This window comes from Dermacentor andersoni, chromosome 8 (assembly GCF_023375885.2).
Source record: "Dermacentor andersoni chromosome 8, qqDerAnde1_hic_scaffold, whole genome shotgun sequence".
NCBI classification, from domain to species: Eukaryota; Metazoa; Arthropoda; class Arachnida; order Ixodida; family Ixodidae; genus Dermacentor; species Dermacentor andersoni.
This window is the reverse complement of record NC_092821.1, coordinates 22,681,162-22,708,917: the sequence shown is the minus strand read 5'-3', so window position 1 is coordinate 22,708,917 and position 27,756 is coordinate 22,681,162. Positions and strand designations below refer to the sequence as shown.

At 48.0% G+C, this 27,756-nt stretch overlaps 2 protein-coding genes across 8 annotated transcripts in view; one reads left to right on the top strand and one right to left on the bottom strand.

Moving 5' to 3' along the window:
- Nucleotides 1–269: 269 nt before the first annotated feature.
- Nucleotides 270–10,012, bottom strand: LOC126526612 (histone H3.3A). 3 transcript variants are annotated; one of them, XM_050174478.3, is made up of 3 exons: nucleotides 9,832–10,012; nucleotides 7,577–7,889; nucleotides 270–1,883 (listed from the first exon to the last, which is right to left on the bottom strand). In XM_050174478.3, exons 2-3 carry the CDS (start codon nucleotides 7,856–7,858, stop codon nucleotides 1,755–1,757), a joined length of 411 nt encoding a protein of 136 aa, XP_050030435.1. In that variant the 5' UTR covers nucleotides 7,859–7,889; nucleotides 9,832–10,012; the 3' UTR covers nucleotides 270–1,754. The 3 variants fall into 3 exon arrangements, with proteins under 3 accessions (XP_050030435.1, XP_050030436.1, XP_050030437.1); XM_050174479.3 differs by lacking the exon at nucleotides 9,832–10,012 and adding an exon at nucleotides 9,133–9,242; XM_050174480.3 differs by lacking the exon at nucleotides 9,832–10,012 and adding an exon at nucleotides 8,882–9,059.
- Nucleotides 10,013–10,174: 162 nt separating this feature from the next.
- Nucleotides 10,175–27,756, top strand: part of LOC126526610 (uncharacterized) — a 113,673-nt gene continuing 96,091 nt past the window's right edge. Inside the window, exons 1-5 of one of the 5 annotated variants that reach the window (XM_055068255.2) lie at nucleotides 10,175–10,437; nucleotides 13,213–13,311; nucleotides 14,650–14,724; nucleotides 18,495–18,600; nucleotides 20,881–21,066. In XM_055068255.2, the coding sequence (XP_054924230.2) occupies nucleotides 13,237–13,311; nucleotides 14,650–14,724; nucleotides 18,495–18,600; nucleotides 20,881–21,066 (442 nt within the window). In that variant the 5' untranslated portion in view covers nucleotides 10,175–10,437; nucleotides 13,213–13,236. Of the gene's footprint in view, nucleotides 10,438–10,483; nucleotides 10,812–13,167; nucleotides 13,312–14,649; nucleotides 14,725–18,494; nucleotides 18,601–20,877; nucleotides 21,067–27,756 lie in introns of those variants that run through there. The other 4 variants (XM_055068251.2, XM_055068253.2, XM_050174467.3 and 1 more) reach the window with 4 other exon arrangements.

Genomic DNA, 27,756 nt, shown 5'->3' with positions numbered 1-27,756 from the left:
CTATCAAAAATCTAATTACAGATCTGAAATCAGCATGAGAAATTACCCCAGGCAGTGGCGTTTATTAAAGATTCACCCCAAAAGTAAGAAAAACATTTTTAGGACCCACTTCCCCCTTAAGCTACAGTAAGAACTTTGTAATGCTGAAGAAAAGCATGGCAGGTACGAAAGTTGAACTGAATCATGGGACACAGTTGAACCAAAAGCGGGCTTCGTTTGCTGGGCAGGCACCAGACAGAAGTCCCAAAAGCAGCAACACAGCCAAAGCATTGGAATGTGATGCACTTTATTCCAATTTCTTTTTGTTTCAATCACGGTGAAGACCAGAGTTGACAAACGTACTACAACCCGTCGCTTGACAAGCTATCGCTACATGCAAGGTGTAATGGCGGTGACATGATACTGATAGATATGCAAACACTTATTAAAAACGCTGAACCGCTGTAGTTAGCCCCTCTTGACACACTTGTACACAGATGACAGTCAACTTCCATCCAAGGGGTGCAAGCAAGAAAAAAAAAGTATGCTGAAGAGACTGGAAAGTAGTCTCGGAATAAAATAAAGATTTACAACCATGTGAAAACCAAAAAGTGTACAAGGCTGATTTTGCACGGTGGAACGTGGCAGTGGTAGACAAAAACTTTGTGAGTGAAGCAATGTGAGCAGACTTGAGATTGCGACGCCCTCGTGCAAACCATTCCGATCACAAACAAAGAGCTCATGTTAAACCGAGCAGTGTTTGTAAAGGCTGTACTCGCTGGAAAAGAAAAAACGCACCCACCTCACAGAGGTACATTTCGAATCACGCTTAATGACCAGCACGAGGGCCTCGGCCATCATCATTCCCCTCCGTTTTGTCCAGTCAATGCCTCGATAAGCCATTCCAAATGTGGAGGGAGAAATCGAGCAGGTAGCTGCGCAAGGTCCAATTTTCTTTTGTTAAGTACGCGTTTGTGCACTTGCAAAGAGGGGCCCACTTGCAGAGGAATTGTGGACACTGCTGCATCCTTGCGGAGACACCCTTCACAGCCGTCACGTGTGCAGCTTGCCAGGTGCTTTGCAAGATCCTCTCTGCAAGCGGGCCCCCAAGCTGGTCTAGCAGACGACTGACGCAGCAGTGTCCCTGGCCCAGTGGCTGGGGCCATTTTGCACGTGGCAAAGCTGCTGCAGTCCGCACTCCACCAGTCAATGCAACACTACACGATGGCATGATTTATGAAATGAAAACAGAAATGTAAACCAAAGGAGCTCAGAGACAAGGCAGTAGAAACTTTGGACTCCAAGAACTTTACAGAGTGCAGGCCAATTCTACCTCGAGCTCAAGAAAAAAAAAAAAAAAAAAAAGTACAGAGGACGTAAAATGTCTGCAAAGTGGGGGCAGCTCGGCGCAACCAAAAGTGGGATAAATACACAGCAGGGCCACAACACTGGGACGTTGGTCCACACTGCACTTCCTCTGGCTGGGTGGTGCGCAGCTGCACGCAGTGGTGTACGCTTGTGTGGCAGGAACACCAGCCACTTGCACGTACAGCAATGTGAACACATCCTCCACACGACACCAGGTGGCACTGGCGTGTGGACCCTGCTTGCTGCTAGACAACGGAGCTGGTTGAGCGCATGGCTGCCACAAGGGAGCAGAGACCGATGACGAGACGGAGGAGGACAGGCACGCGATGACGATGACGTGGAGAGAGTAGAGCAAGGACGACGAGCGGGGCAAAAGAAGAGAAGGAGTGTCCCTTTGCGGAGGAGCTCTAGGCACGCTCCCCACGGATCCGTCTGGCCAGCTGGATATCCTTGGGCATGATGGTCACACGCTTGGCGTGAATGGCGCAAAGGTTGGTGTCTTCAAACAGACCAACCAGGTACGCCTCACTGGCTTCCTGCAGGGATGCACGCAAAGGACACAAGTCAGGGTCGGCAGAAGCAACACAAGTGCCGAAGCAAGCGCACTACTGCCGTGCTACTAACGGTTACTACTGTTGCAATGAAGTCTGGGGTTGGACGAGGCCAAAACCACGACTTGAATATGAGGTGTGCCATAGTTAGGTACCCTGGATTAATTTGGTCGCCAGATCTTAAATGTGCCTCTCAATGCACGGGCTATTTTGCCTCGATCGAAATGCGGCCGCCACAGTTGGGATTTGACCCTGTAACCTCGTGCTTGGATGCGCGACACTAGAGCCACTAAGCAATGGTGGCAGGTCCCGCACAGTTTAGATGAATCGCAAGTTAAGGGTGTCTACCAAGTTGACATTTCCAAATTCCTAGAGTTTGCAGGTTTTCCCCCCCGAGTGACAGAACTTTGTTTTATGTCAAGGTAGGCTGACACCATGTCGCTCGATGGTGTCACTCTAATAAGCATGTTAAAAAATAAAGAGACTTAATCTAGTTTGTATAATAAGGAGCAGTGCTTATATAATCAATAAGAACAGAAAGGGGGTGGGGTGGCTAGCAAAATTCTCAGCAAATAAAATGCCTTCGAAAAAACGGGTAAAACCAATTTCGAATTACTTACCGTCCTCAAATAGGAACAAAAAGGAGATACGTACAGAAGCAAATATTTTCAAATTTTTACCAATTGATTATAAGCTCATTGGTATGATGCCCACACTTTTGCACAAGCGCTCTCAACAGCGGTCACCCTCCTCTCAGCCCATGCACAACGCCTATGTTGCATTATCTTGGTTTGAACGAGGGCCACCTGCACCTCTGCGTCAGCTTCTTCAAAGAAGCGGAGGCTTCCAATTGCTGAATGCGACAGTCCTCTCTGTCCTGCCTGCCGACACACGTTCGCTTCACGAAGCATCCTCTTGGTCAGCTGTACAGTGAACGTACAATTTTTAGTGCTCCTAGGGGCTGTCAAATCACCCAAAAAAGCGGGCAGTTTCACAAAATAAATGCACGTCTTAAGGGCTCAAATCGCCACAATCGCATACGAAAAAGCTCTGAATGCGTGCCAGTACACAGGCATGTCGGTGCTCGTACTGCGACAGACTAGTGTACGCGTGTATAATTAAGGAATACATACTGGGTCCTGTGACAATTGGTCCTTTCGACGCTTGCTATGCATCACCGCAATACTTTTGTGTATGCTGCACTACGTAACACTACTGTACTGAGGCGAACATTCAGGAACCTTCCTTATCCAATGTGCCATGCTTTCCGAGCTTCGAAGCCAATAGCAAGGACCATAAAGGCAGAGTCGCATTGCTGACAGTGGCGAATTCTTTCAATGAAAAACACGGCACCAAATGGCAAGACTCTGAACAGCGAATGTCAAAGCAACTTTGCCTAGCGCTGCTGCAGTTGGAGGCAGCTGCAAGTGGACCTGCGTGCGAGAGCCGCTCGAGGCGGTGAGGTAATAAAATTGACAGCGATGGTGGCTTTGATGGATGCCGTTTTGGACCTGCAAAGAGTGCTTGCCTCCGAAATGTCAAACGTTCCGATACATTGACTCTAGGGGTACGTGGTGGTGCCACGAAGCCGTCTAAATTATCGGGAATCCAGAAAGTCTGTCGTTGACTGTACACAGGTAACTCCTCCAGCTGACGACAAGGCATCAAAGACAATTCATTTTGATTCCCGTCAGTTACTTGAGCCAGCATTACAGTGAGTTTCGAGAGTTTCAATAAAATTACAGCCAATTTTCTCCGCGTTTACCCGAAGATTTGTAGCCTACTCAGAATCCCCGAGAATTCCCGGTTGGTAGACACCCTGACAATGGTACTGCACTATGCAAAGGAAGATTTACAGCTGCCCTAGATAGCAAGAATGCGTGCACATGAGTCACATAGTGGGGTGCGATCTCCACACATCTGAATTTCTATGGTGGCCAACGAACAGCAAAGGCTATGAAGTACAGCCAGAAGGTGTGCAAAGCCGTCGCAGAATATAGGAAGGCATAATGGGCAACAACATCAATGTGCAAAACTGGGCACCCTGGTAGAGAGACTAGCTAGGTTTGAAGCCGCGTGAAAGACATAGGCAGGGGAGCAAGCTGGCCACTGACATTTCGGGTGTAGAGCTATAGTATGCAAGACTGAAAGCACCAATAATGACTCGTCTATCAACCACTGCCGAACTATGTGACAAGTGCAGGAAATGCAGCAAATTTAATATGACAATTTACATCTTACGTGAACTTGTTAAGTTGTTTACAAGGGTTCTGCAAAAGCTGTATTTCTATATTACTGAATTGTTTTAGATTCATGTGTAACATGTCAATTTTGTCTGCTCTAGATGTATCAGATGCAATTCAGTTTCTTTTAAAGGGGTGGAGACATCACAATTTTCGTTCATGCGTTTGTTGATTCAAACGTTGTATCATGCTTCAGGGAGCACGATACACACAGCGGGATTCATATATGTCCGATAAATAATTTAATAATAGCATTACTATACCAAGCGATTTCGGTTTCGGGGCTCCGGGGGATGCTATGACGTCACAGAGGAGGAAACGCAACATGGATTGGTCACGTGGGCCACAAGAAATAGTGACGTAAAACTATGCTGCGTCGTCTGCTCGCGCATACGCGTGCTCTGCCAGCAGATGTCAACAACTGGCGATTCGAAGTGCATGTCGCAATTATTATAATTATTGCGAAGAGCGACAACAACGGTAAGAAAATATTGCGGCTTGTGAGAGTCTGCGATTCATTCCGAAGCGCCGTACGCTTTAGCTTTGAAGTGAACCGGAAAAGGCCTAGCGACGATATCGGCGGCGCCGAACGATCAGAGGCGGTGAAGCTGCCCTCGGTGCCAGAGTGACCACTCCTTGGTCGCTGATTGGCCGCTTCGCCGTACGGCTGCCGCACAAATGGGTCCCGGGCCCATCCTCTCTACGGCAAGGAAATCTCGCCGTTCGCGAGCAAAACCGCCGTCGCACGGGGGCCCGCGAACGGCAAACGGCGAGTTTCCGTGCCGGTAACGTGGACAGGCCCTCACATTGAGAAAGGCCAAGCGAATGAGAGACCGCTCTGAGCTGCCGAACTATGCGACTATGCGAAGAGAGAAGCGGACAACACGAACGCCGCATACCCTGGTCCCTTTCGGAGTCGGCCGGCTCAAACGTAGGCCCGCCCGCTCGGCAACTCGCCGCACGCAGTTTGCCGTTCGCGGGCCGCCGTGCGGCGTTCGTGTTGTCCACTTCTCTCCTCTTGTGTCCGTGCCTGCACGCCTTACTCTTTCTTTGAATTAAGAAAGGATTTCTATATGCCTATAGCTCGGTCATAGTGGAGACTATGCTCGGTCGCTCGGCTCAGCATGCTCCGTAATCGGCATTTCATCGCTACTCATCATACGTCACGTTTTTGTGCTAGTGTGCTATGACGTCAATATTTTCGTTCCTCCTCTGTGACGTAGTAACTGCCGCGCTAGCGATGGGTCTCGACTACGAGAAGGAGTTTTTAATGACTTTTTGGAGCTGAATTAAAATTATTTTAAAATGTTTGCAGCGTCCAATACTTTGTTCTGGGTGTCCTTGCATACGGAAGCAGCCTACAACATGCTTTTTATAGCCTCAAAATTTGGTGTCCCAACCCCTTTAAATGCAACAAACCTTGTCAATTGGTGCAGAAATCTAATTCTCCTTGTAATGTACTTAGATAGGAGTGCACGAGCTAAAACATGTTCTTAAAGGAAAGCTGAAGAGTGTCGAATTCAATAAGACTCACATACGGATGCGGGAACCTTATAAACTATGCACATAGAATTTTTGGGGGAATTTTTCACTTATGAATGAAGTAATTGCCGGTTAAAGTTGCGGAATTGCAAAACGCAAGCTCTCGAAATTTACCATGACTGTCTCAGCAAGCCACAGCGCCAAACCACCCTGCACCATGCTTCAACTGTGGCGGCAGCGGCCGGTCGAACACCAATGCTGACGTCACGAGGCGCCCGACCAATCACAGGCGGAAACGAGCTGCCCATGTCTGCTGCACTTTTCTTCGAAATAAAACCGGTTTGCGCTTTCTTTCGCTCAATTTCGATGAGATATTCAGATTCGGAGGGTTGAAAACGTACAGCTCTTCACTCATTTTCCCTGGAAAACTCTTCAGCTTCCCTTTAAATGAAGAACATCTTTGCATGCATTCAAATATGAACTTTAAAATTTCATGCGACAGCTAGTTGTCCCAACTAATTTACTTTGTAGATAAAGTGTGTACATCATTTGTTAAATAGGTTTAACAAATTTAGATTGGCAATGCGAAAATTTGTTCACTTTTCATTTACTTATAGATTGCATACTTCTATGCTGCTGTAGTAAATAATTGTGTACTACTCGTTAACCGAGTGGTCCCACTGCAGTCGGACTTGGGATGCTCGCGTGCATGCAACTACCAACTATGCATCTTGAATGAACACTCAACTGAAACATCGCCATCACCATGAATCCGATGTCACCCTCACATTACAAGTAAATACAGTCCGCAAGCTCAGCTTGCCAATGCCGTTTGTTGTCTCACAATTTAACAATGTAGTGTGCCTTCAAGATGCACTGTATCAAACCAGCCGACATTAAGCGAATACAAGAAAGCTTGTCTACATTGCATTTGTTATTTCCGACTCACGGAAGCCATCAACAAGGCTAACTTATGGATTGTTCAGACCAGGTTATTTGCCATGCCCAGGAACAGTTTTTGTCAACAAGAATCGGTCACACTACTCGCCCACCGCACCACTGGAGTTGCCGGCAGCTCTTTGAACAGTGAAAACAAGCGTCTGGCAATTAGTTGCAATCTTACGAGCTGTGTTAATTTGTGCACCTTGCATAGCGTCAGTTTGTCGACCACATAACACTCACAACTGGCGCGGTACCTGCCGCACAAAACCCCTAGCAAGTTTCCACGGCCTTTTGAAGTGCAACAGTTACTGCAGAAATGGGGGTTGTTGCCATGTGTAACATGGGACGACCGTTTGTGGCGACAAATGAGGGCAGGAATTGTCGGCACAGAGAGCGCTCCTCCAATGGCAGTCGCTGCTGCAGAAGGGGATTTCACGTCACCGTAGAGGCCCAATGTCCGAGTGGACTTCAAGCTAAATTTGAACCTGGCATTAAAGAGGCACCCGATGCAGACTTTGCGAATGAGCACTACAGTTACGAGATTGGAAGATGGCAGGAAGGATTACAAAGCAAACAGTCGTGGATGTTCCCAACGAGAGCCTGACATGGAAGTGCAGTTATTGCTGGGAACCTTCAGCAGGAACATGGGCCGACAAGGGACAAAAGCAAAACAGGAAGTGCGTAGTATACTGTCCTTTGGAGAAATATTCTCAGCTTCGCAGGGCCAGAAATTATGTGAAGGAGCCTGGTGGCGATCTTCGCTCGGATTTTTCTGCAGAGCTTGCTATTCTCCAATGGCTAGTGCCCAGTTTGCCAATAGAAATTCACTACACTGCACTCGAAATTGGGCGAATAGTGAACTTTGCCGGTCTCCAGGCCGTACACACCACAAAGGCATAAAAATGAGAAAAGTGGACCTACATCCAACGCTGGGCGACCGCTTGGGCTAGAAACAGACCCCCCCGAGAGCGAAATTAACGGGAAGAAAAGACTCCCGGGCATCCGGCTCACCTGGAGAGCTCCGATGGCTGCGCTCTGGAAGCGGAGATCAGTCTTGAAGTCCTGCGCAATCTCGCGAACGAGGCGCTGGAAGGGCAACTTGCGGATGAGCAACTCGGTAGATTTCTGGTAACGTCGGATCTCCCTGAGGGCCACAGTGCCGGGCCTGTAGCGATGGGGCTTCTTGACACCGCCCGTCGAGGGGGCGCTCTTACGCGCCGCCTTGGTGGCCAGCTGCTTGCGGGGGGCCTTGCCACCAGTGGACTTACGGGCGGTCTGCTTCGTACGGGCCATTGCTGATGCGTCGAGATGAAGGCTGGGTTACCTGCGCGACACAAGGAAACAGGCTCGCAACACGGCACCTTGCAAAGTGTCAACAACCCGCAAGAAGGCCGTGGGCACCGAAACATGCTTGGTTTTCTGCACCTTATCCGAACTCTGGCCCACACGAGTTCGGCAAATAGCTGCAGGGTTAAACCGCGAAACATATATAAAATCGGCATTGTCTTGGGGCGCGCCTCACTGGTTCAGTGCCCGGAAAACGCGGCAACCGCCTTGAGCGTTAGCCACGCACAGCGGCTAAGGGCAAGCAACTAAACGACGGATTACGAGTGCATCCCTGAAAATGGCAGACGAATTATATTGAGAACGGGCAAGTTGCCCAGAACCATTAGAGATGAAGAGGCCGCGAGAGGGGCATCTGAAACGGCAGCACGTGATTGTGCTCGGCGTTCGCGCAATGCGTCAGTGACAACTCACATAACGAAGAACGAATGTGAACAGCTTAGAGGACGGGACTACGCACAAGAGCAGACAAATTAGTGCGAGCATAGCCCGCAGTAATCGGGCACGGAACGGAATGCATCTGGCGGCTGCAACTTAGAACGCGCCAGCAGCTCGAGAAATCGCGGTCTGCAAAACATCCTGCAATGCGCACGCGGTTTCTCATGGCTGAATCACAGCACGAATGGAAGTTCGTTCCCGCCAATTAGCGACAGAGCACGTACTGCAGTAGCGAGCGTACCTCGGACGCCGCCTGCTCGCAGCGAGTGTGTGCGAGCGAACTAGCAGTATCTGAAGAATACGGAGTTGAAGAACCCTAACTGCACTACAACACACGGCCAGGGTTACGTGCCCGGTCGGCGACTAACGGAAGCGCTCCTGCGCAAAGTTAGGCCTAACGGAAACTAGCCTGCGTTCAGGACGACCCACAAACACAGTCGGATCCCGCGTAGCAATTTCGAGAATAAAAGTTCTGGGGCAGGTTCCCAGTACAGATGCTACAAATGCCGCCCCGCACGCTACACGCAAACTCACCGCCAAAACCGCTGCACGGTCACGGCCGAAGACTGGACAACGCGAAACCCTGGCAGAGAAGCTTTGTTACAAAATGGCTGCCGCGGATATTTTGAGAGAAACGCAACACACAATGAGGTGCGCTGCCGCCGGTGCGGGCAGACGTGGCAGCAACGCGAACGAGTCTCGGCAACGCTACACACTCACGCACGGCTCGGAAGACGAAAACGCGGAACGGCCCAGGAGTTTGTGCACAAAAACGCGCCACAAACCTGAAGCGAAAAATCCGGGGCACTTTCACGGGACTTGCGCTGCAGCGGGAAACAGCTCACAACATGCAAGCGTGCGCACACAAGAAACAGAACTAGTAAAAAAATGGCCGAGCGCGAAGACTAAACAAAAAATACGACAAAAAACCCCCTCATGACAGATGAGCAACGTCATAAGCTCCGCGAGCTACTACTGGTCGTTCTTGACGTCACGTCTCTTACTATTGGCTCTGATAAGCTCGTTTTCCATTGGTCGTTCGTTTGGCAGCTGCGAATCGCGATTGGTCCGCCTAGAAGCCGTCTGGATGTCGAAAATGGTCGCTTTTTGGGTACAGTGCTCGAATTCATTCGGCACTGGGAGCAGTTTCACGGTTGATATGAGTGTTTTCCGCGCCACAGGATGTAAAATATCACGGAAGAACTAATAAAATGTGCACCGACCCTATAAGGCTGCACCGAAAGACAATTTTTCGCCTACTTCCGCAAGCGGTCTGCTCAAAAGCCGCCGGTTTCAAGCTGACAGCTCATGCACGACTCGTTTGCGCGATAGCGGCTCTCCGTCGAACAATATACCTGGTGCGTAAATGACTAAACAACGTAGAAGTTTGGAACCTTAGAGACATATGAACACAAGTAGAGGGAACCATATCCGCTGAACTTTCACTAGCATTGACCAAACTTAACTGCCTTTTCTTTACTCACCTTACACGAACCGTGTCTCGAAGGTATACAGACGCCTGAGCAAAGGAAACCTTAGACGAGAGCCCTACGTGAATTCACACTGCAGCGTCCACACACCAACAGCACAACCTGACAAAAACCGCACCGCAACGAACTTCTTAAGTAGGTCAGATCGACTCTCGCGCCGTCTAGTCCAAACACAGCTTTATATCTTATGTTTATGTCCTCATTAAAAAGCGCAATAACTCCAAAAAACTGCTAAATAAACATTTAAAAAAATAACGACTCTTTTATTGGTTTTTATGTGAGTTTTACAAGCCAGGGATAAGGCTCACCAATTTGATTTTTTTCATATGCGGGCCTTGCCGTTCAGATATTCGCGCTGCCAAGGCAACGCTAGTAAACAGCTGTCACTCGTGTTGCGGCCGTTATCGATAATACGGTGTGATTGGCGCGATATGCCGATTATTTTGTTGCGTAAAGCCTTATCGTGCGTAAACAGGAGGACTTGAGCGGACGGTCGCGCAATGCCGACGTTATTGCGGCGCGGCGGAGAGGACACTTTCAGGTGATCAACGGTTTCCGCAGCTGAGCTCCGAAGCGCGAAATTTCGACTCATCGAATCACGTGAGCACGGTTCCCTGTGTTATTTGTTCGATCGCCCGTGATATCGCTTTGTTTATTATCGAATGCTCATGAGGCGGCGATGCGACGCTTGCGTCGTGTTTTGTGACTCGAGTTCGACCGCAGTTGTGTCACGTTGCTGAATTGGGCGAGTGAGGTGCGCCGAATGTGATTGGCAATTGGCTGAAAACGACGAAGGAAGCAAAGCTGTTTTCCTTGCGCGGAGTCGGCATCAAGAAGCTTGCGTGCGTGGATGCAAAACAACAGCGCTTCTTTCATCCCAGTTCACGCTTACTTCCTAAAAACATCCGCAGCGTTGTGGTTGTGCGTCTGGCTGCGTTGAAAGATACTACGGGCCGACCACTTAAGACGGCTGGGTCTGTCGTTTCTGATTATAGCACCTTCAAATAGCACCTCTTTTACGAATGCCCGAAGGTAGTGATTTTGTGGCGATTTGTAGACGTCAATAATAAGAGTATGTGCCACAGCTTGCCGTCTATGTTATCTCATACGTGGCCGCTTCTACGTTCCTCATCGCACAAGTTGTAATACTGCTAGCGGGAAAAAAGAAACAATCTTCATGAACCACCCTTGATGAATTGCAGGGATTTCTTTCCTTCTCGAACAACTTCGAAAAGGCCAAGTTCGCGAAATAGATTATAACCCTCGTATTCAGAAATGCATCTTAACTTGAAGCCCATGCTTGAGTTGATACGAACAACGCCTGATGAGAACGCGCCCAAGATGCCTCATTGCGTTTCCTTTCGAGCAATCACCACAGGGGTGATTTAAATCAAGATAAGCGTGGGCTTCAAGTTAACATGCATTTCTGAACAAGTCTCCGGAGGATTACAGTGAACAGGCAGCATTCAGGCGATCCAAACGGTTGAACTAAGGATGCCGAAATTACCGGGGTGAGAGCTGTGCATCAGGAGGAAAGTGATAAGAATTGATGTTGGAAATCTGTTTGGCTGCTGGTGGACAGTGTAGTAGTTGGTTGTTTATTTTCATTTTGTAAAGGAAGGACAAAGAAAATAAATTGCTGCTGACTGCATGGTAAGACTTTACCTGTACTTAACAAAACCAGTTATTCTTTTGTGAGGCCTCCACTCTTGGATTCAGTCGCAGGGATGTTTGCTCTCCGTCCAGAAATTTCCCATGGAATCCAGCCAAATGCTAAAATCCGCATTTCGTTTCTTTTTTTTTTTGCGCACTTTTCAATTAATGATTATTGATTTGTCCTGCTATTATTACTTCCATTTTAAGAGATAATTTCACCTTCTATGGCACTTAGTCCATAGCAGCTTTGAAATTGTATTTTTTCATTATATATTGGAATAATTGACTCATTTCTTGAATTCATGCTGTACGTGTGTCAGAGCCACATGTTCGATGGGCAACAACTGTCTAGATTGTGCATCTGAAACCTGAACAGCTGCAAGCAGTGGGCACCAGGGCTAAATTATAAGGTGTAAAGAAAACGTTGCAGAAAGGAACCATTGACGGTTACTTCCTAGTAGCAGTTAAAGGGACGCTAAAAAAAATTATTTTAGCTATGTTGGTAAATTAGACTCCCGCTATACCAAAAAAAAGAAAGCAACTTTTATTGTGAGAAGACGGTTGGTATGCCAGCACAGACACAAGAACCAAAAACTGGTGGCGACCATGCCTTGTAGTTCCCACACGAGCCTTCTGCGACATTATAAACTTTGGCACCGTCCGCTTGGGCCTAGTTAAATATTTATTGCTCGAAGTGGACTGCATGATATTTTTTTAAATCCCAAAACTGAATGTAGGAAGTTTTGTGAACCTTTGCTGAACCACCACGTCCGAAATGTGAAAAAATGCTTTGCGACCTGTGATGTAGTGGCCACGGGGTCCTGGTGCAAAATACAAAACTGAAACATCAATCAACCTCACTATTACAGCAAAATCAATGAAAGTAGTGTTTTTCAAGAACACTTTTATCAATATAAACTGATTCATTGTTTCTATTTAATGTCCCTTTACGTATGTTTTGGCCACAGCTCGCTTGCAGTGTCACTTGGCTGTGTCTGCATTGCAAGACCTTGCTTCATTAGGAGCAATATGGCCCGATGAGTTGGCAATGACTACTGCCTAGCACGCTGCCAGGGAGCAAAATGAGTAGATGTCAAGCGTCCTGCTATCATTATATTGCAGTGTTTGTTTTTAGTTTCCAGTTGCCATCTGAGTGGATTAAGCTTGCTACCATAAGTTGGCAGAAAAAGCCAACATGTTTGCAGGCTATGTGCTCACTGACACTTCCACTTACTTTTGCTCGCTGACACCCACTTGCATTCATAGTCACTTTCACTCACACTTATCGGCACCCACTCGCATACATATGCGTGCGTCCACTTGATATCACTGTTGCCTACTTTTGTTTGCACTCGTGCTAACCGGCACATGCTGTCCACTCGCACCCTTCATCTCGTGCCTGCAAGATGAATGCATAGCAAGTATGAGTCAGTATACACGTGTGTGGGTATGCCGACCTATGCTAGCCGTGATGTTGGTTTACTGAATGTTTTGGCTTTGTTTGTCTCGCGCTTCAATCAAAAAATGTTGCTTCATTTCCATTGCTCTGTATTTTTTCATGCTGGTTCAACTTGCGCGCTTTATGACATGAGCAACTGGCGTTATTACATCTTGTATACACTGCTGACACCTCCAGAAAAAGGTATTGCACTGCGTATAACCTTTTTCTCTTAGGTGCAGAGAGATCACTAACTGCAGTGTCTCGCCTGCACTGTCCAGTGACGCAGGCGACTGACAGCTGTCATGGCAGAAGCAACGCAGCAGTGCTCGTACGTGTCCTGCATCAAAAGCTTTGGCAGGCCCATTTTGCCTCCTCTGGTGAGCATGCACGTTTGAAACAACTGGAATTTACGGAAATTGGTGTATGTTACCTTCGGGGACAAAGCATCAAGCAGTACAGCGAGGCTGGCATTTGCACACACCACTCGCAGCTAACAAGCATTCTCTGCATGAGATGTTTACTGCTAAAGAAAGGCGAGGACAGTGATGGAAACATGAACTGTGACATGAAAGGTAAGTTCCAGCTGTTTTATTCAGGATGGGTACAGTGGTATATACAGTCAAACGTCAATTTTTATAAAGTATGCAATGTAGAAAATGGAGCTGGGCAGGCCATGTAATGCATAAGGGAGATAGCTGGTAATCCTTTAGAGTTACAGCATGGATGCCAAGGGAGAGGAGGCACTGTCAAGGGTCAGCGGAATTAGTTGGTGTGATGAAATTGGGAAACTCGCAAGTCCAGCATGGAATTGGCTAGCACAGCACAGGGGTAATTGGAGATCACTGAAAAAAGCCTTCATTCTGCAGTTGAAAGAAAAATAGGCTGATGATGATAAGTCCCACTGCATGCCTTTTGCAGTGCATATTTTTTAATGTGCGGCACTTCCTATGGAATAACAACTTGGTCTGTTACAACTTCCGGACATCAGGTTACGTCGAATCACGAAATCTTTTGGGCGCCTTTGCGCTTCCAGTATGTGACATACTGTGTTTTAGTCATGAGTACAAGTGTTGCTCTCTGGCCTCTGGTCGTAGAAATGTGTCACTCTGCCCATTTGGGGGTGTACAGGGTCAAACAGGTGACGCATTGCGTGTGATAATTGCATCGCACTCCGCAGCCTATGGGACTTAATTTCATGTTGAATTAGATTATTACCTACATCTTTCTTTCATATGTGACTCACTATTTTCTTGTTTGCACATACAAGCAGTGAGAGAAGTCTCTAGCCTTCCTAGTGTTGCCTACTATGTATGAAACAGATAATACATGGATTATAAAGATGACAGCATTAAGTGCATGCATGTCGCTGTCATGTACATGAGGTGATTAGTTGACGAGTTTAGGAAAATTACAGGCCTAAGACACCATACACCGATGCAAGACAGTCGATGTTGCTGGGAGAATTGTTTATCTTGTGCTAGATGTTTGTAGGGCTGCTGCTGGTGTTGATCAGGCACTGTCACTGAAGCGTGAAATAGGCGAAAAATTACTGCTTATATACTCAAAAAGCCTGGAGGCCTCTTGTAACTTCAGCAAGTTGGTCTGTAGGCGTAAGCTGCAAGTCAGGTGCCAAGGTTTGTTTGAACCACTGTGTGATATTTGAAATGTTGGTCAAAGTAATTGTGGCACACTAAGTTTTTTACTCCTGCATGCAGATGACCAATGAGAAGCGGCTGCTTATGAGGCATTTCAAGGCACTCGCCTGTGAGAGGGAGGCAGCGCGTGCAAAGGTTGGTGGTTCACAGCCTTGTTGCTAGTGTCCTAGTCACCGTAGTAGTGGTTGCCAAACTTAAATGAAAAGAACACGGATATAATGAATAACCATTCGTGGTAACGAAGGGCTAACAAAGACACTCATTGAGCGAGACACAACAAGTGCTAGCTAAAGCTCGTTCATACGAGGAATGCATACACATATACATACAGGTGATAGGCGAAGCTGTTAAAAATAAGAAACAAGAAAATGAAGGCATGGCATGGATCAAGTGACATCAAGATATGAAAATTTGCAGTTTGAAAAGGATACAGATGGACAGCTTACTCGCGCGTCATGGTTGTTAACCCTTCGAGGGTCAATTTTTTTACCATATGCAACACCCAGGATCGATTTTTTTATTGCAGATTCCAATTCTTCTGAGGGACCTATTTCGAAAAAAATTTCCCGTAATTTTTCTAGGGTGACCATAAAGTGAGAAAAAAATATTTTGCGTTGGTATATATGTACTGTTTATTCATGAATGACAACGATCAAAAAAGGAAGTAAACATAAGAATTAAAAATTCGATGCATTATTATACACATAAGGCTTAAAAAATGCACACACGAGAATATTTCGCAAAGTGTCAAATGTTCCTGCTCTTGCACTAATATTTACGTCCATAGCGTAAGCGAACTGCGTAGGTGAGCGCACTCAAGAAAACCGCTTCAGTACCTTCACTCCATCTTTGGACTGAAGTCCGATCACACTTCCTTTCGCAACCTTCGCTTCAGTGACATCTTTTGGCAGTCCTTTCCTTGTTGAGTGAATTGTACCGCGATTGAAAGTGTCCACCTTCAGAAGGCAAAGAGTGAGCAGCAAGCGTGTGTGAACGTTGTCTATGTGCAGTGCGCGCCCAACTCCTTTGTAATTTTGCATGAGTTTCAAACTACATCTTCAGCCTGTCCTACGCCAACTTGTCGATCAGACTTTCCAGCATATATTTCGACTTTTAGCATGTAACCGTCTTTTCTACATGCCTTGAAGAGGTTGACCCCGTACTCATGGGCTTTTCCTGGAATATACCGTATTTACTTGCATAATGATCGCACTCGCGTAATGATCGCACCCCTAAGTTTTGTCCTCAAAATTCAATTTCTTTTCTTTCCAGCGTGATGATCGCATCTCGAACTTGCCGCAGCTATATGTCGTGTGCCAAGTCTTGCTAATGATGATTGCGCTTACCATTTGTGGAATGCTGTTGAATGCTACGCTAATTGAATGCTACGCTCTTCAAGCCATACCAAGCTGTTTGCACTCACCAAACAGATTCTTAAGCAGATGCCCCATTTCATTCCTTTCATCACTTTCCACACTTCCATAAAAAAAAAAAGCTACGACCAAACTTGCCTTAACATTATTATTTGTAGGCTTTATAATGGTTGTGCTCAAAACAACCACAACAAAAAAGGCACCTTTCGATTTCCCTCGTCTGCACTTGGGGGCCGTAACAATTCTCGAGCGGCAACAACAGTAGCCACATTTACACAGATACATTAGAACTGTACCCTATTCATGCGCCTACCCTTCTAACGCAGCTAAGATTTTCGCCCACCGTTAGCAGAAACGTGCCATATTAGGATGATAGTGAATACAAGTGCCGCACTTTTCGCAGCATGCCCGTCGTGTGTTTCTATCTCACTGGCAGCTAAGCGTGCCCATCTCTGTTTCTGTCCCTTCAAAGTGGACATGGCTACGTTATTGCCACAAACTTCCTGATATTAACGACATTATTAATTACTGATATGGAAGAAACCTTTGAATGCACATAATGTACTCACAAGAAGAAAAAATAATCAAGTTCGGTGCGTTCAGCGTGCTCCGCCGGCCGCCATCTTTGTTTTAGTGTCCCGCACTGTTACAGTGGCAGCCGCCTGTTGGTTGAGCTGCTGTCATCCCGCAGCAAACGCAGGATGAAAAAAAAAAAAGGTTTTCTTTTCGCAGAAAATTTAACCCGCTGTCAAGATTGGGGGCTCAATCCAATCGCTCATAACCCGTTGTCAAGATTGGAGTCCGGCATGAATTAGAAGGTAGCTGGCCCATGCCGTCGTCCAACTTATCCACGCTGAGGACGTTGATGAAGGGAAGGACTGTTTCTCATCGAGAAAGAGGAATATCGGTTTATATACAGTATCTACAACAGTCTAGCATAACTGCGAGAGAAAGTGCATCAGTTCTAACATGACTGCTTGAGAATGAGTGTATCAGTCTAACATGACTGCTAGAGAGAGTGTATCAGTCTAACATGACTGCTAGAGAGAGTGTACTGAGCATCCACACAACAGCGGTTTATAAACACTCGGTCCTCCCTCGATACCCAGGCGACGGAAAACGGCCACCTCTTTGCGCGAGGGCTTACTTACACACACACACACATACACACTCACACAGGATCACGGAGCCCGCCGATGTCCGACTGTCTTCACAGAACTCGGGGCTTCATGAAGGGTGCATGGGAAGGGGTCTTGGACGACGTTCCCGCGGCACTTCCCCGCTTGCGGCAAGCCAGGGCGGTGGTGGCGAGTGCAGGCACAAAGCCTGCTTCATCGAACTCTGCTCCAGCGACGGAGAGTTCGGGGCACACGTATTGTTCTCGACACACAGTCGACTTAGTCATGCCCTGGCTAGAGGTATGCGGCGATGCTCCAGGAAAGTTGCCGCCACTGTCGCAACTGGCCGGCAAAACTTGCACTGCAGCTGGCTGTTCTTAACACCGCGTAATGATTGTACTCCTGAATTTTCATCGATTTGTTTAACAAAAAAATGTTATCATTATGCGAGTAAATGCGGTACTATCTGAACGAAAGTAGGCCACACCATGGCACTATTGTTTCGTCAATCCTGACCTTCTTTCCCGGCTCAAGCACAGTGGCAAAATTTTGGTTCAATTTCTCTACGAGAGGCCGGATCTTAAAAACACGATCTTGCGATTCTGCAACCAGTTCATTGTCCGCAAAATGCCAGAACCTCAAAAGCAGGAAAAAGTGGTCATGGCTCATATTTTGACGAATGATTACGACGCCATACAGGTCTCCTTTTGCCAAGTAGCGACTCAGAGTAGGAAGACGGATGAGACCAATACAAATCAGTATTCCAACAGTATTTTGTGCCTTGGTTTAATAGCCATCTAATAAGAAGAAACGCCTCTACAGACAGGCCAACCTAAACAGGCAGTCCGATTCCTGGCAACGCTACAGAGCCTGCGATAAGGAATATCAGTCGGTGATGATATCTACTCGTCGCCATTTCTTCACACACGATCTACCATGAGTGCTAGCAAACAGCCCTCGAAAGATCTGGCAGACATTCAATCCTTCTAATAATCCCGATGTAACCACGACCGATGCTGTAGGAGGCAGTATTCCTGTGGCTGACTGCGCTGAAGTTTCCAATAAAGCATTCAGATCAGTTTTTACCCGAGAAGAGGCCTTTTTAGCCCCTATCACAATGAATACTTCCAACAACTCAATGTACGAAATAGTAATTAGTGAGACCGATATCTTATCTTTACTAATGAAACTGAAAACTTCGTCAGCTTCTGATAACATAGGTTTCAACAACAAAATACTTGTGAATTCATCAGAAGGTATTCATCGCATTTTGTCCGCTATTTTTTCAGTCTCTTTCATCTGGTTTTTATTTATATCCATTTGTTATAAAATTATATCCCATTTTGTTATATCAAGATTTTGTCTGTATTCACTATCAGTGTTCAACAAGTGTACCCCCATGTTCCTCTGACAGCGCAAGAAGGAAGCGTTTCTCCACACCTTGTGTGAGGCTGACCTCGAGCTGGACCACAGTGAGGACAGCAGCCTTGATGGGGCGCACACCGCACCACCATCTCTGGGTGAGTGGAAGCTCTGAGATGTTGTAAGATGGGTCAGCGTAGAGGCACTTATCCCGTTAGGACACCTGTTAATCCAGTGTATTGAAAATTCCGCTTCAACACCTTGTTGTCGTTTCTAATAGCTGTTCTATAAGTGGTACAGCAATACAACCAAGACAGTTTTCTGAACCTTGCACACGGACAAAACATGGTAGACTAAGTGGAGCCATTTAGTGTCGCAACACGTGCTTGTTGATGTGGCATCTTGGAGTACTTTTGTTGTGCATGCAGATGAGGATGCAAGAAGACGCACGTAGGCACATAGCACTGTGTGTGTGTCTTTCACATGTATTCTTGCATCCTTGTCTGCATGCACTACAATAGCACTTCAAGATATAGACTAAGCAGCCATGCGTATCTGACAATTGAACCATGTGACCAGGACGTCTGGGCACTTTTAAGTTTGCGAGCGTCGATGCTTAATGCACCGGGACCACTCTTCACAATTGGCTTTCGCAAGAAGCAGGCAAAGCAACACGGAACAGAATGCAATGGAGGAAAGTGCTTACATTTTGGGTGGAAACTGAAAAGGTGAAGAGTGGCTACACAGACACATTCAGTGTGGAGATTGTCACTTGAATGCATGCTGCTGACAAGCAGTCGGAGCAAAACATGGGTTCCAACATCAGGCAGCTACACATACTGCCCCATCTTGGAGGCTACGAATAGAGGCTTTTCCATCACCTAGGCAATCCCTGCGCGCTTGCAGTCTATCATCCGCAGCATGTCTGCAGCTTTTTCCCTGCTTCTTAAAACGAGTGACTCACGCCACGTGACTTGTACCAAGCATACAGAGCTTTCTCTTTTCTGCTCCTTGTTCAATTGCTCCACGTGCTCTCCTCCTTTGCATTGGTCTTATCGTGCTCTGATTCGCTATACCCCGTTAGAAAGCGTGCCCAATGGTGTGCCAAGTTTTACCAAAAGTACCACAAAAAACCATGTACAGTACGGACTTGAATATAATGCGAGTTGATATTCGGGAACAACAAAAACCATTAAAAAAGTTTTCATTCGTGTATGACACAAGTGTGCAAAATTCAAATGGAAAGCAAGCTACAACGTGAACGAGAGATGCAAGATAAGAGAGGTGACGACACTGGCACTGAAAGAACTTGGTGAAGGCATTTCTAGAACTGGAGCTTTAGGCTGAAAATCGTTTTGTTCTGCATGTAATACGGGGGTGCCTTTGCAGTTTCCGCAGAACTTTATGTCAAACTCTTGATGTCAAATGCCTTTGCTTCGAGGTGCTGATAAATTCAACTTTGCCCTGCCGTCTGCTAGCTGCCTGGTTAGCTCAGGTTGTAGAGTGGCTGCCCCGGAAAGGCGGTGGTCCTGAGTTCGAGTCCCAAAACAGTCCCGAACATAGTGCCACGCCGTCTCGCCGCGCACAACATGTGGCAAGTTACCTCTAAAGCAGGGTGCGTGGGTGCATACGTGCTCAGCTGTGCTTACAGCCATGCGCAGCTATGGTGGAGACACACGCCAGAAATTGTGAAGCACCAACTTAATTTAAGTAAATTTTCTAAGCTTTAGAGGGCTTGAACTGTCATGTACTAATGCCAATAAAAAGTTACAAGTTAAAAACATTGACAGAACTCCTTTAATGCAGGCTTGTTGGGTCACATGGGATCGCTGCTGTTAGACAAACGACCTTTGTTGCAACCTTGTGTTCTAGTAACCTTGGCAGGCTACCGCTATCCTTGAAAAGTTACAATCATTGCATTCTACAGGTACTGACATATGGGGCAGAAACTTGGAGGTTAAGAAAGAGGCTTGAGAAAAAATGGAGAACCCTACAACGAGCGACGGAACGAAAAATCTTCAGCCTAATGCAATAAGACAGGAAGAGAACACCGTGGATCAGAGAGCAGACGGGGATAGCTGATACACTGGTTGACATTAGTAGGAGGAGAGGGAGCTGGGCAGGCAGTGTAATGCATGGGGCGAGTAACCGGTTGTCTATTAGAATTACAGAATGGATGCCAAGAGAAGGGAAACACAGTTGAGGATGGCAGAGAATTAGGTGGGGGGGATAAAATGAGGAAATGGGTAGGCATAACACGAGGTCAGATAGCACAAGGCAAGAGTAATTGGAGATCGTTGGGAGAGGCCTTTGTTTTGTAGTGGACATAAAAAATGGCTGATTATGAAGATGTGTTGCGGTTGTGTTGTCCAGGTGGTGTATGTGCTTTGTGCTTGCATGGTAAATGTTGATTGATTGAGCCTCTTGGTATTTAGCAGCTGCGGACAGTGGGGCATGTCTGACATTGCCTGTTGTGACAAGGCTAGGAAGAGACGTGCGATGGGCTGTGTCAGACACCCCCGAGACTGGCTCCTCGGCGACCTTGGTGCCTAGCAGCTCAGACTCGGAGGCCAGTGGCACCAGCACGGCCGACTCTGTAGGCAGCAGGCATGATGAGGTAGCAGGTGAGTTGGGAAACTTTGCCTTTTCACACCCAACAAAATCCTAGTGACACAGTGCCTTTTAAATGAACAAAAAGTTTAAGGGAAACGGAGGGACCTAATTTTGTTGTGATAGTAATTATGACAAACCCTTGCTGACTTGCGGTCTGATACCTAAAAAATATTGATTAAGGCTTATCTTTCCCCCTTTGTTGTGTCTAACACCGCTTGCACGCACTTGCTCGACTGCTTGCTGCACTTTGTTGTTGCCTCACACAGCCGCAGTGAACTGGGAGCCAAAGACATTTTTTTCCTTATCATTTAGGTTGATCTCTGTTGTGCATCAATTTGGTTACCGTGTATTAATTGTTACCTTGAGTAAGATGTTTGGCACTTTTGAGCAGGCACGGTTAGCCCTTGTGCTGCACTCTCAAGAAGCTGTGAGCCCACAGCATTGCAATGAGATTGCGACTTGATAACGATGCTTTCTTCGTGCTAGCACGGTGGGGAGGCGTGAATGCAGCGTGACTCATGGGGCATATCCTAAAGGTGCGAAAATTACCCTCTTCTGATGTTCAGTTTCAGTTTCTGAAGTTAAATTGTCTGGAATTCATTACGATGCAGAAAGTAACAGCACCAGCATTTTGGAAGTCTGGAAGCGGTTATGCTCGGATAACTAGCTGCAAATATTGCATTAGGGTGAATTGTCCGGACTCTGTGCAAATTGCGCTGTCTTGACACAGTGTCAGTAGTGGCATTGCTCATGGACACCTACATCCCCAGTGCCGAGGCATGCGAAAGTGACCGAGAATAACACTGGCACCATTTTGGAAAGGCTTCATGCGATCTATCCACAGTCACCGGGCTTCTACGTCGAGATTTTGTTTATTTCAAAATTTTTTCCCCATTTTTGCAGCTTTTAGTTAAGCAGGAGTTTACTGCATGTAGACACTGAAGGGCACGCTTGTGCTGTCACACTATCAGTAATGCACGCATGGCCAGCATATGATGGAGGGTCAGAAGGTCTCCAGAGCCATCAGGTGCATGCAGTGCATTTGGTTGCAAAGATGATGAAGCCAACTGGATGCACCGTCACGCTCCGCTCAGTCAGCTCTACAGCAGAGGCTTCTGCTGAAGCATTGTGCACACGAACACCAGTGTTCCTGCTAAGCATAGACCACACCGTGGTACATGCAGCGGTCTCAGTGGAATAGACAGTAAACTTGAAGCTGTCAATGCCGGCAGTTTTCACATGGTCTTATCTCGTGCATCGTCGAGGTGCAGTGCCAATGGCTTGAGACTATTATCCCTTTGTTCTGCAAGGCAGGTCACTGTGGCTGATAACCATTATGGGGTGGGTTCAATGACGAAATCTGCATTTTTTACCATGATGCATTGTTTTATCTAGCCATCTTGACAAACCTTTGCTTACCTGATTCCCACAGTGTGTAGATCTGTATGATTCTTTTTTTACATTGAAGGCCATTGCTCCCTGGCAGCATTGTCTGTTGATAACTTTTCTTTCTGTGTTGCTTTTGCAGTGGGCAATGACCATAATTTCAGTTAGGTTTAAGTCGAAAGCTGTGGAATATACGGTGCAGCGTAGGGATCGGACTGCCAGAGGGCTGATAGGCAGGAACTCAACAGCTTGTCTCGCTTTGAGCTGGCCCAGTGGAGGAAGAAGTGGGCCTGCAGCTGCAGGAACCAAATTGCCGAGTTGCGCCCTTCGAAAAATGAAAGAGGTGGCAGGGCCAGTTACAAATGGTTTTCACTGGGAGCCCCGGGCCTGGTTGCCATGATGGCCCTTCTCTGGGTCAACAATATTGCTACGGAACAGTGTTTTCAATGACGAAGATGCGAGCATTAAGAAGACGACGACGATTGGAGGCTAGTGCAGGCTATTGCCTCTTGGCCAAGTGTGGCGTATTCCCTTGTTAATATAGTTGTATATAGCTTTTCGTCTGTGTCTTCCTACATAACATATCTGGTGGAGGTGGACGTTCCCTGTACCTCGTCACGGAGCTTCATAGTGGACGATACGTCGAGCCTTCCTTCATGGCTCCCGGCGACAACTCGACTCCGCCGGCTCCAACACCTGCTGCTGCTTTGACAACCTACATCACTCTCCCCGCTCCCCGTGATCCTGGCGTATTCTCAGGCAAGGATGGGGAAGACGTCGATGACTGGATCAGCCTGTACGAACACGTCAGCCACAATAACCGATGGGACCCTACTATCATGCTCACCAACATAGTCTTTTACCTCGGTGGCACACCTCAAGTTTGGTTTCGGACGCATGAAGACGAGCTCACCAGTTGGGATTCGCTTAAGCAAAAGCTCCAAGATTTGTTCGGCAGCCCATACGGTCACCAACTTGCCGCGCAGAAGGCATTATCCAGCCACGCGCAGACATCAACGGAGCCCTACATCACATACATTCAGGACGTCTTGGCTCTGTGCTGCAAAGTTGACGCACACATGACTGAGTCCGACAAGGTCTCCCACATCCTCAAAGGCATTGCCGATGACGCCTTCAACTTGCTCATTTTCAACAATGTGGCGACGGTGGATGCAGTTATAAAAGAGTGTCACCGCCTGGAACTCGCTAAAAGCCGACGTATCGACCAACAGTTTGCCCGTCTGCCCAACACCCCAGCGACATCTTCCTGTGCCAATGCTCCTTGTCCCAACAACACTGTCGATGTTACCAGGATCGTCCGGCGTGAGATCGAGGCCGCCTATCCGGCTGCCTTCGACTCCAGTCCCACCAACACATCTGCAGTCACGGTCTCACTGATCCAGGCAGTTGTCCACCAGGAATTCGCAAACATGGGTCTTCACACCATCTGCTCGGCCCATCGCCCTGATACCCACCCGGCTTCATCGCATCGATTCGGCCCCGTCCCGCATCTTATTACCCACCACGTTTCCGCAACCCATCTGAATGGCACTGCTGACGACAAGCCCATTTGTTTTCACTGCCGTCGAATCGGGCACATTTCTCGGCACTGTCACAGTCGCTGGAGTTCCCCGACCCAGTCTACTTATACTGACTACTCTCGCCCCTCAGGTGGCCCTTCTCGTCCCTTTGTCGCACGCTCCGATAATGCTGCCACTGATTCTCCTGCTTCGAACCGCCCCTATTCTCGTTCGCCTTCGCCCCAACGATGACAATCCCAGCTTTGCTCATTCGAGGATCCCTCAGTAGCATCTATTGCAGTAGACGACAATTCAGCCGATCCTCCTCTACCATCGCAGTGGGCAACTTGTACCATCGCCGACTTACAGAAAATGATTGCGCCCGACATACCATCCGAGCGCGCTCGTGAGCTCTACCGCATTCTGTTTTCCTACCACAATATTTTTTACTTTAACGATCGTCCTTTGGCCCAACCTACAGCTGTTAAACATCGCATTAATACCGGCGATGCCCCTCCTATTCATCGCCGCCCGTATTGAGTGTCACCGGCTGAATGTCAAGTTATTCACGCAGAAGTTCGCAAAATGCTTGCCAAGAACATTATTGAACCGTCATGTAGTCCATGGGCGTCGCCTGTTGTACTGGTCAAAAAGAAGGATGGCTCATGGCGATTTTGCGTGGATTATCGGCACCTTAACAGGTTTACAAAAAGGATGTGTATCCCCTACCTCGGATTGATGACGCCCTTGACTGCCTCCACGGTGCTCGCGACTTCTCTATTGACCTTCGCTCCGGCTACTGGCAAATTGCCGTGGACGATCTCGACCGCGAGAAGACTGCTTTTGTAACACCAAACGGTCTCTATCAATTGAAAGTGATGCTGTTTGGTCTTATGTAATGCTCCTGCCACTTTTGAGCGCATGATGGACTCCCTTCTTCACGGTTTCAAATGGTCCACGTTCCTGTGCTACTTGGACGACGTTATAGTATTCTCCCCAACATTCGCTACGCCCCTCGAGCGCCTCTCAGCAGTCCTGGATGTTTTTCGTCGAGCCGGTCTGCAACTCAACGCATCGAAGTGCCAATTCGGCCGTCGCCAGATTACCGTCCTTGGACATCTCGTTGACGCGAACGGAGTGCAACCGGACCCAGGCAAGATCCATGCTGTTGCGCACTTCCCTGTTCCGAAGTGTGTCAAGGATGTGCGCAGCTTCATCGGCCTTTGTTCGTACTTCCGCCATTTCATGAAAAATTTCGCGGCCATAGCACGACCACTAACCGAGCTTTCGAATAAAGACGCCCCTTTCCAGTGGGGCGATAACAAGGCCTCTGCACTCTCGCATCTAATCGACCTTCTCATAGCGCCTCCCGTTCTGGCCCATTTCGATCCTTCTGCACCTACCGAAGTCCGTACTGATGCCATCGGTCACCGAATTGGCGCAGTACTGGCCAAACGCCAGCATGGCAACGACCGTGTTATCGCTTACGCCAGCAGGCTCCTCTCACCCTCGGAGTGCAACTATTCCATCACTGAGCATGAGTGTCTGGCCCTAGTTTGGGTGGTTGCGCAGTTCCACCCATACTTATATGGCCGACCCTTTTCCATTGTCACAGACCACCACGCGCTTTGCTGGTTATGCTCACTGAAAGATCCTGCAGGAAGACTTGGTCGCTGGGCCTTACGCCTCCAAGAACATTCGTGTACTGTCACCTACAAATCTGGCCGACTACACAAGGGCGCCGACTGCCTGTCTCGCTACCCGGTAGACAAGCCTGACGACGCCGACAGTAGTACCGCCAACGGCATTTTCTCTGTGTCTGCCTTCACTAATATCGCCGATGAGCAGTACCGAGACCTATCGCTGCGAGCACTCATCGAGCGCCTGCGCTCTACACCTACCGACGCATCCGTTCGCCGATATGTCCTTCAGGGCTGCATTCTGTACAGAAGGAACTTCCTCCCTGACGGATCTCATCTTCTTGTCGTGCCAAAACATCTACGACTGACTATGCTCTTTGAGATGCATGATGCACCCACTGCAGGACATCTTGGGGTAACCCGCACGTACGACCGCGTCTGCCGCCGCTTCTATTGGCCTGGTCTCGCTCGCTCCGTCCGACGCTATGTTGCTGCCTGTGATCCCTGCCAGCGTCGGAAAACACCTCAGGTGCTACCTGCCGGTCATCTCCAGCCGATCACCGTCCCTGTGGAACCGTTCTTTCGTTTTGGATTAGACCTGCTCGGTTCCTTTCCCACGTTATCCTCTGGGAACAAATGGGTAGCTGTCGCAACTGATTACGCCACCCGATATGCTATCATGCGGGCTCTCCCTGCCAGTTGTGCCACTGATGTCGCGGACTTTCTCTTGCGTGACATTATCTTACTTCATGGCACCCCGCTACAGCTGCTTACTGACCGTGGTCGTAACTTCCTCTCAAAATCTTCCTCTCAATGTCTCCTCGCCGACATTGTGCGTTCCTGCTCCACTCAACACAAGCTGACTACCTCATACCATCCTCAAACCAATGGCCTGACAGAGCGGTTAAACAGTACTCTTACCGACATGCTGTCCAAGTACGTTTCGAAGGACCACCACGACTGGGACGTTGCCCTTCCTTACGTCACATTTGCTTATAATTCTTCCCGGCACGACACCGCCAGATTTTCTCCATTTTACCTACTCTACAGTCGCGAACCGACCTTGCCCCTTGACACGGTACTTCCTCCTGCTGCAACCTCAACAACCGAGTATGCGCGCGACGCCATCGCCTTCGCCGACCATGCACGCCAGCTTGCCCATGCTCGACTGACGGACTCGCAAACCACTCAGCAGCGTCGGTACAACGCCCGCCACCGTGACGTACAGTTTTTGCCTGGTGCGCTCGTGCTCCTGTGGTCGCCCTCTCGTCACGTCGGACTTTCAGAAAAGCTCCTTTCGCTATACACAGGGCCCTACCGCGTGCTGTGCCAGGTGATGCCTGTGACGTCGAAATCGCTCCTGTGTGTTCAACCTCGTTCTCTACTCTGGCATCGAGTGATGTCGTGCACATCAGTAGGCTCAAGGCCTACTACACTGCTTCTGAGTCCGGCCTTTAGTCACTCTGGGACGGCGCTTTTGCAGCCGGGGGTAGTGCTACGGAACAGTGTTTACAGTGACGAAGAGGCGAGCAGTAAGAAGACGACGACAACGATTAGAGGCTAGCGCGGGCTGTTGCCTCTTGGCCAAGTGTGGAGTATTCCCTTGTAAATATACTTGTATATAGCTTTTCGTCTGCGTCTTCCTACGTAACAATATGTTGAGGTTGCGTTGAAGGTGACTGCAGCAACGACAAAGCCTCAGCGGTGGAGCGGCCTGGCATACCTCTTTTCCTTGGCTGCTGACTTGCTGGTGTTCTCCATGCCAGGCTGTCTTAATCTTCCTCGTACTCCGGTGCTGCAGCCGACATTAGAGCCACTTCAGGTATTGACGAGTTCCACGTATGCTGTTGGCAAAAGCAACACAACAGGGTACTCGCTGCCAATCACACGTGTCATGCCTTCCAGCTGCCGAAGACCGAAAAATTGTCATTGTTTGCAAATAGTAGACATGTATACTTACTGCAAAGCTAAGTTATCAATGCATTTTAAATAATTTGTCATCTTCATTTTTATGTCCTCTGTAGGATGAAGGCCTCTCCCAGCAATCTCTATTTACCCCTGTCCTTTGCTAGCGGGTTTCAAGCTGTATCTGCAAACTTCCTAATTTCATCATGCTACCTTATTCTCCACTGTCCTCGACTGCACTTCGCTTCCC

Bases quoted from the DNA above. Each gene is read 5' to 3' on its own strand.
- LOC126526612 (XM_050174478.3), bottom strand. From the start codon at position 7,858: ATGGCCCGTACGAAGCAGACCGCCCGTAAGTCCACTGGTGGCAAGGCC. The intron at 1,884-7,576 runs GTGAGCCGGATG...GCATCCCTGCAG, and splicing joins CAGCCATCGGAGCTCTCCAG to GAAGCCAGTGAGGCGTACCT.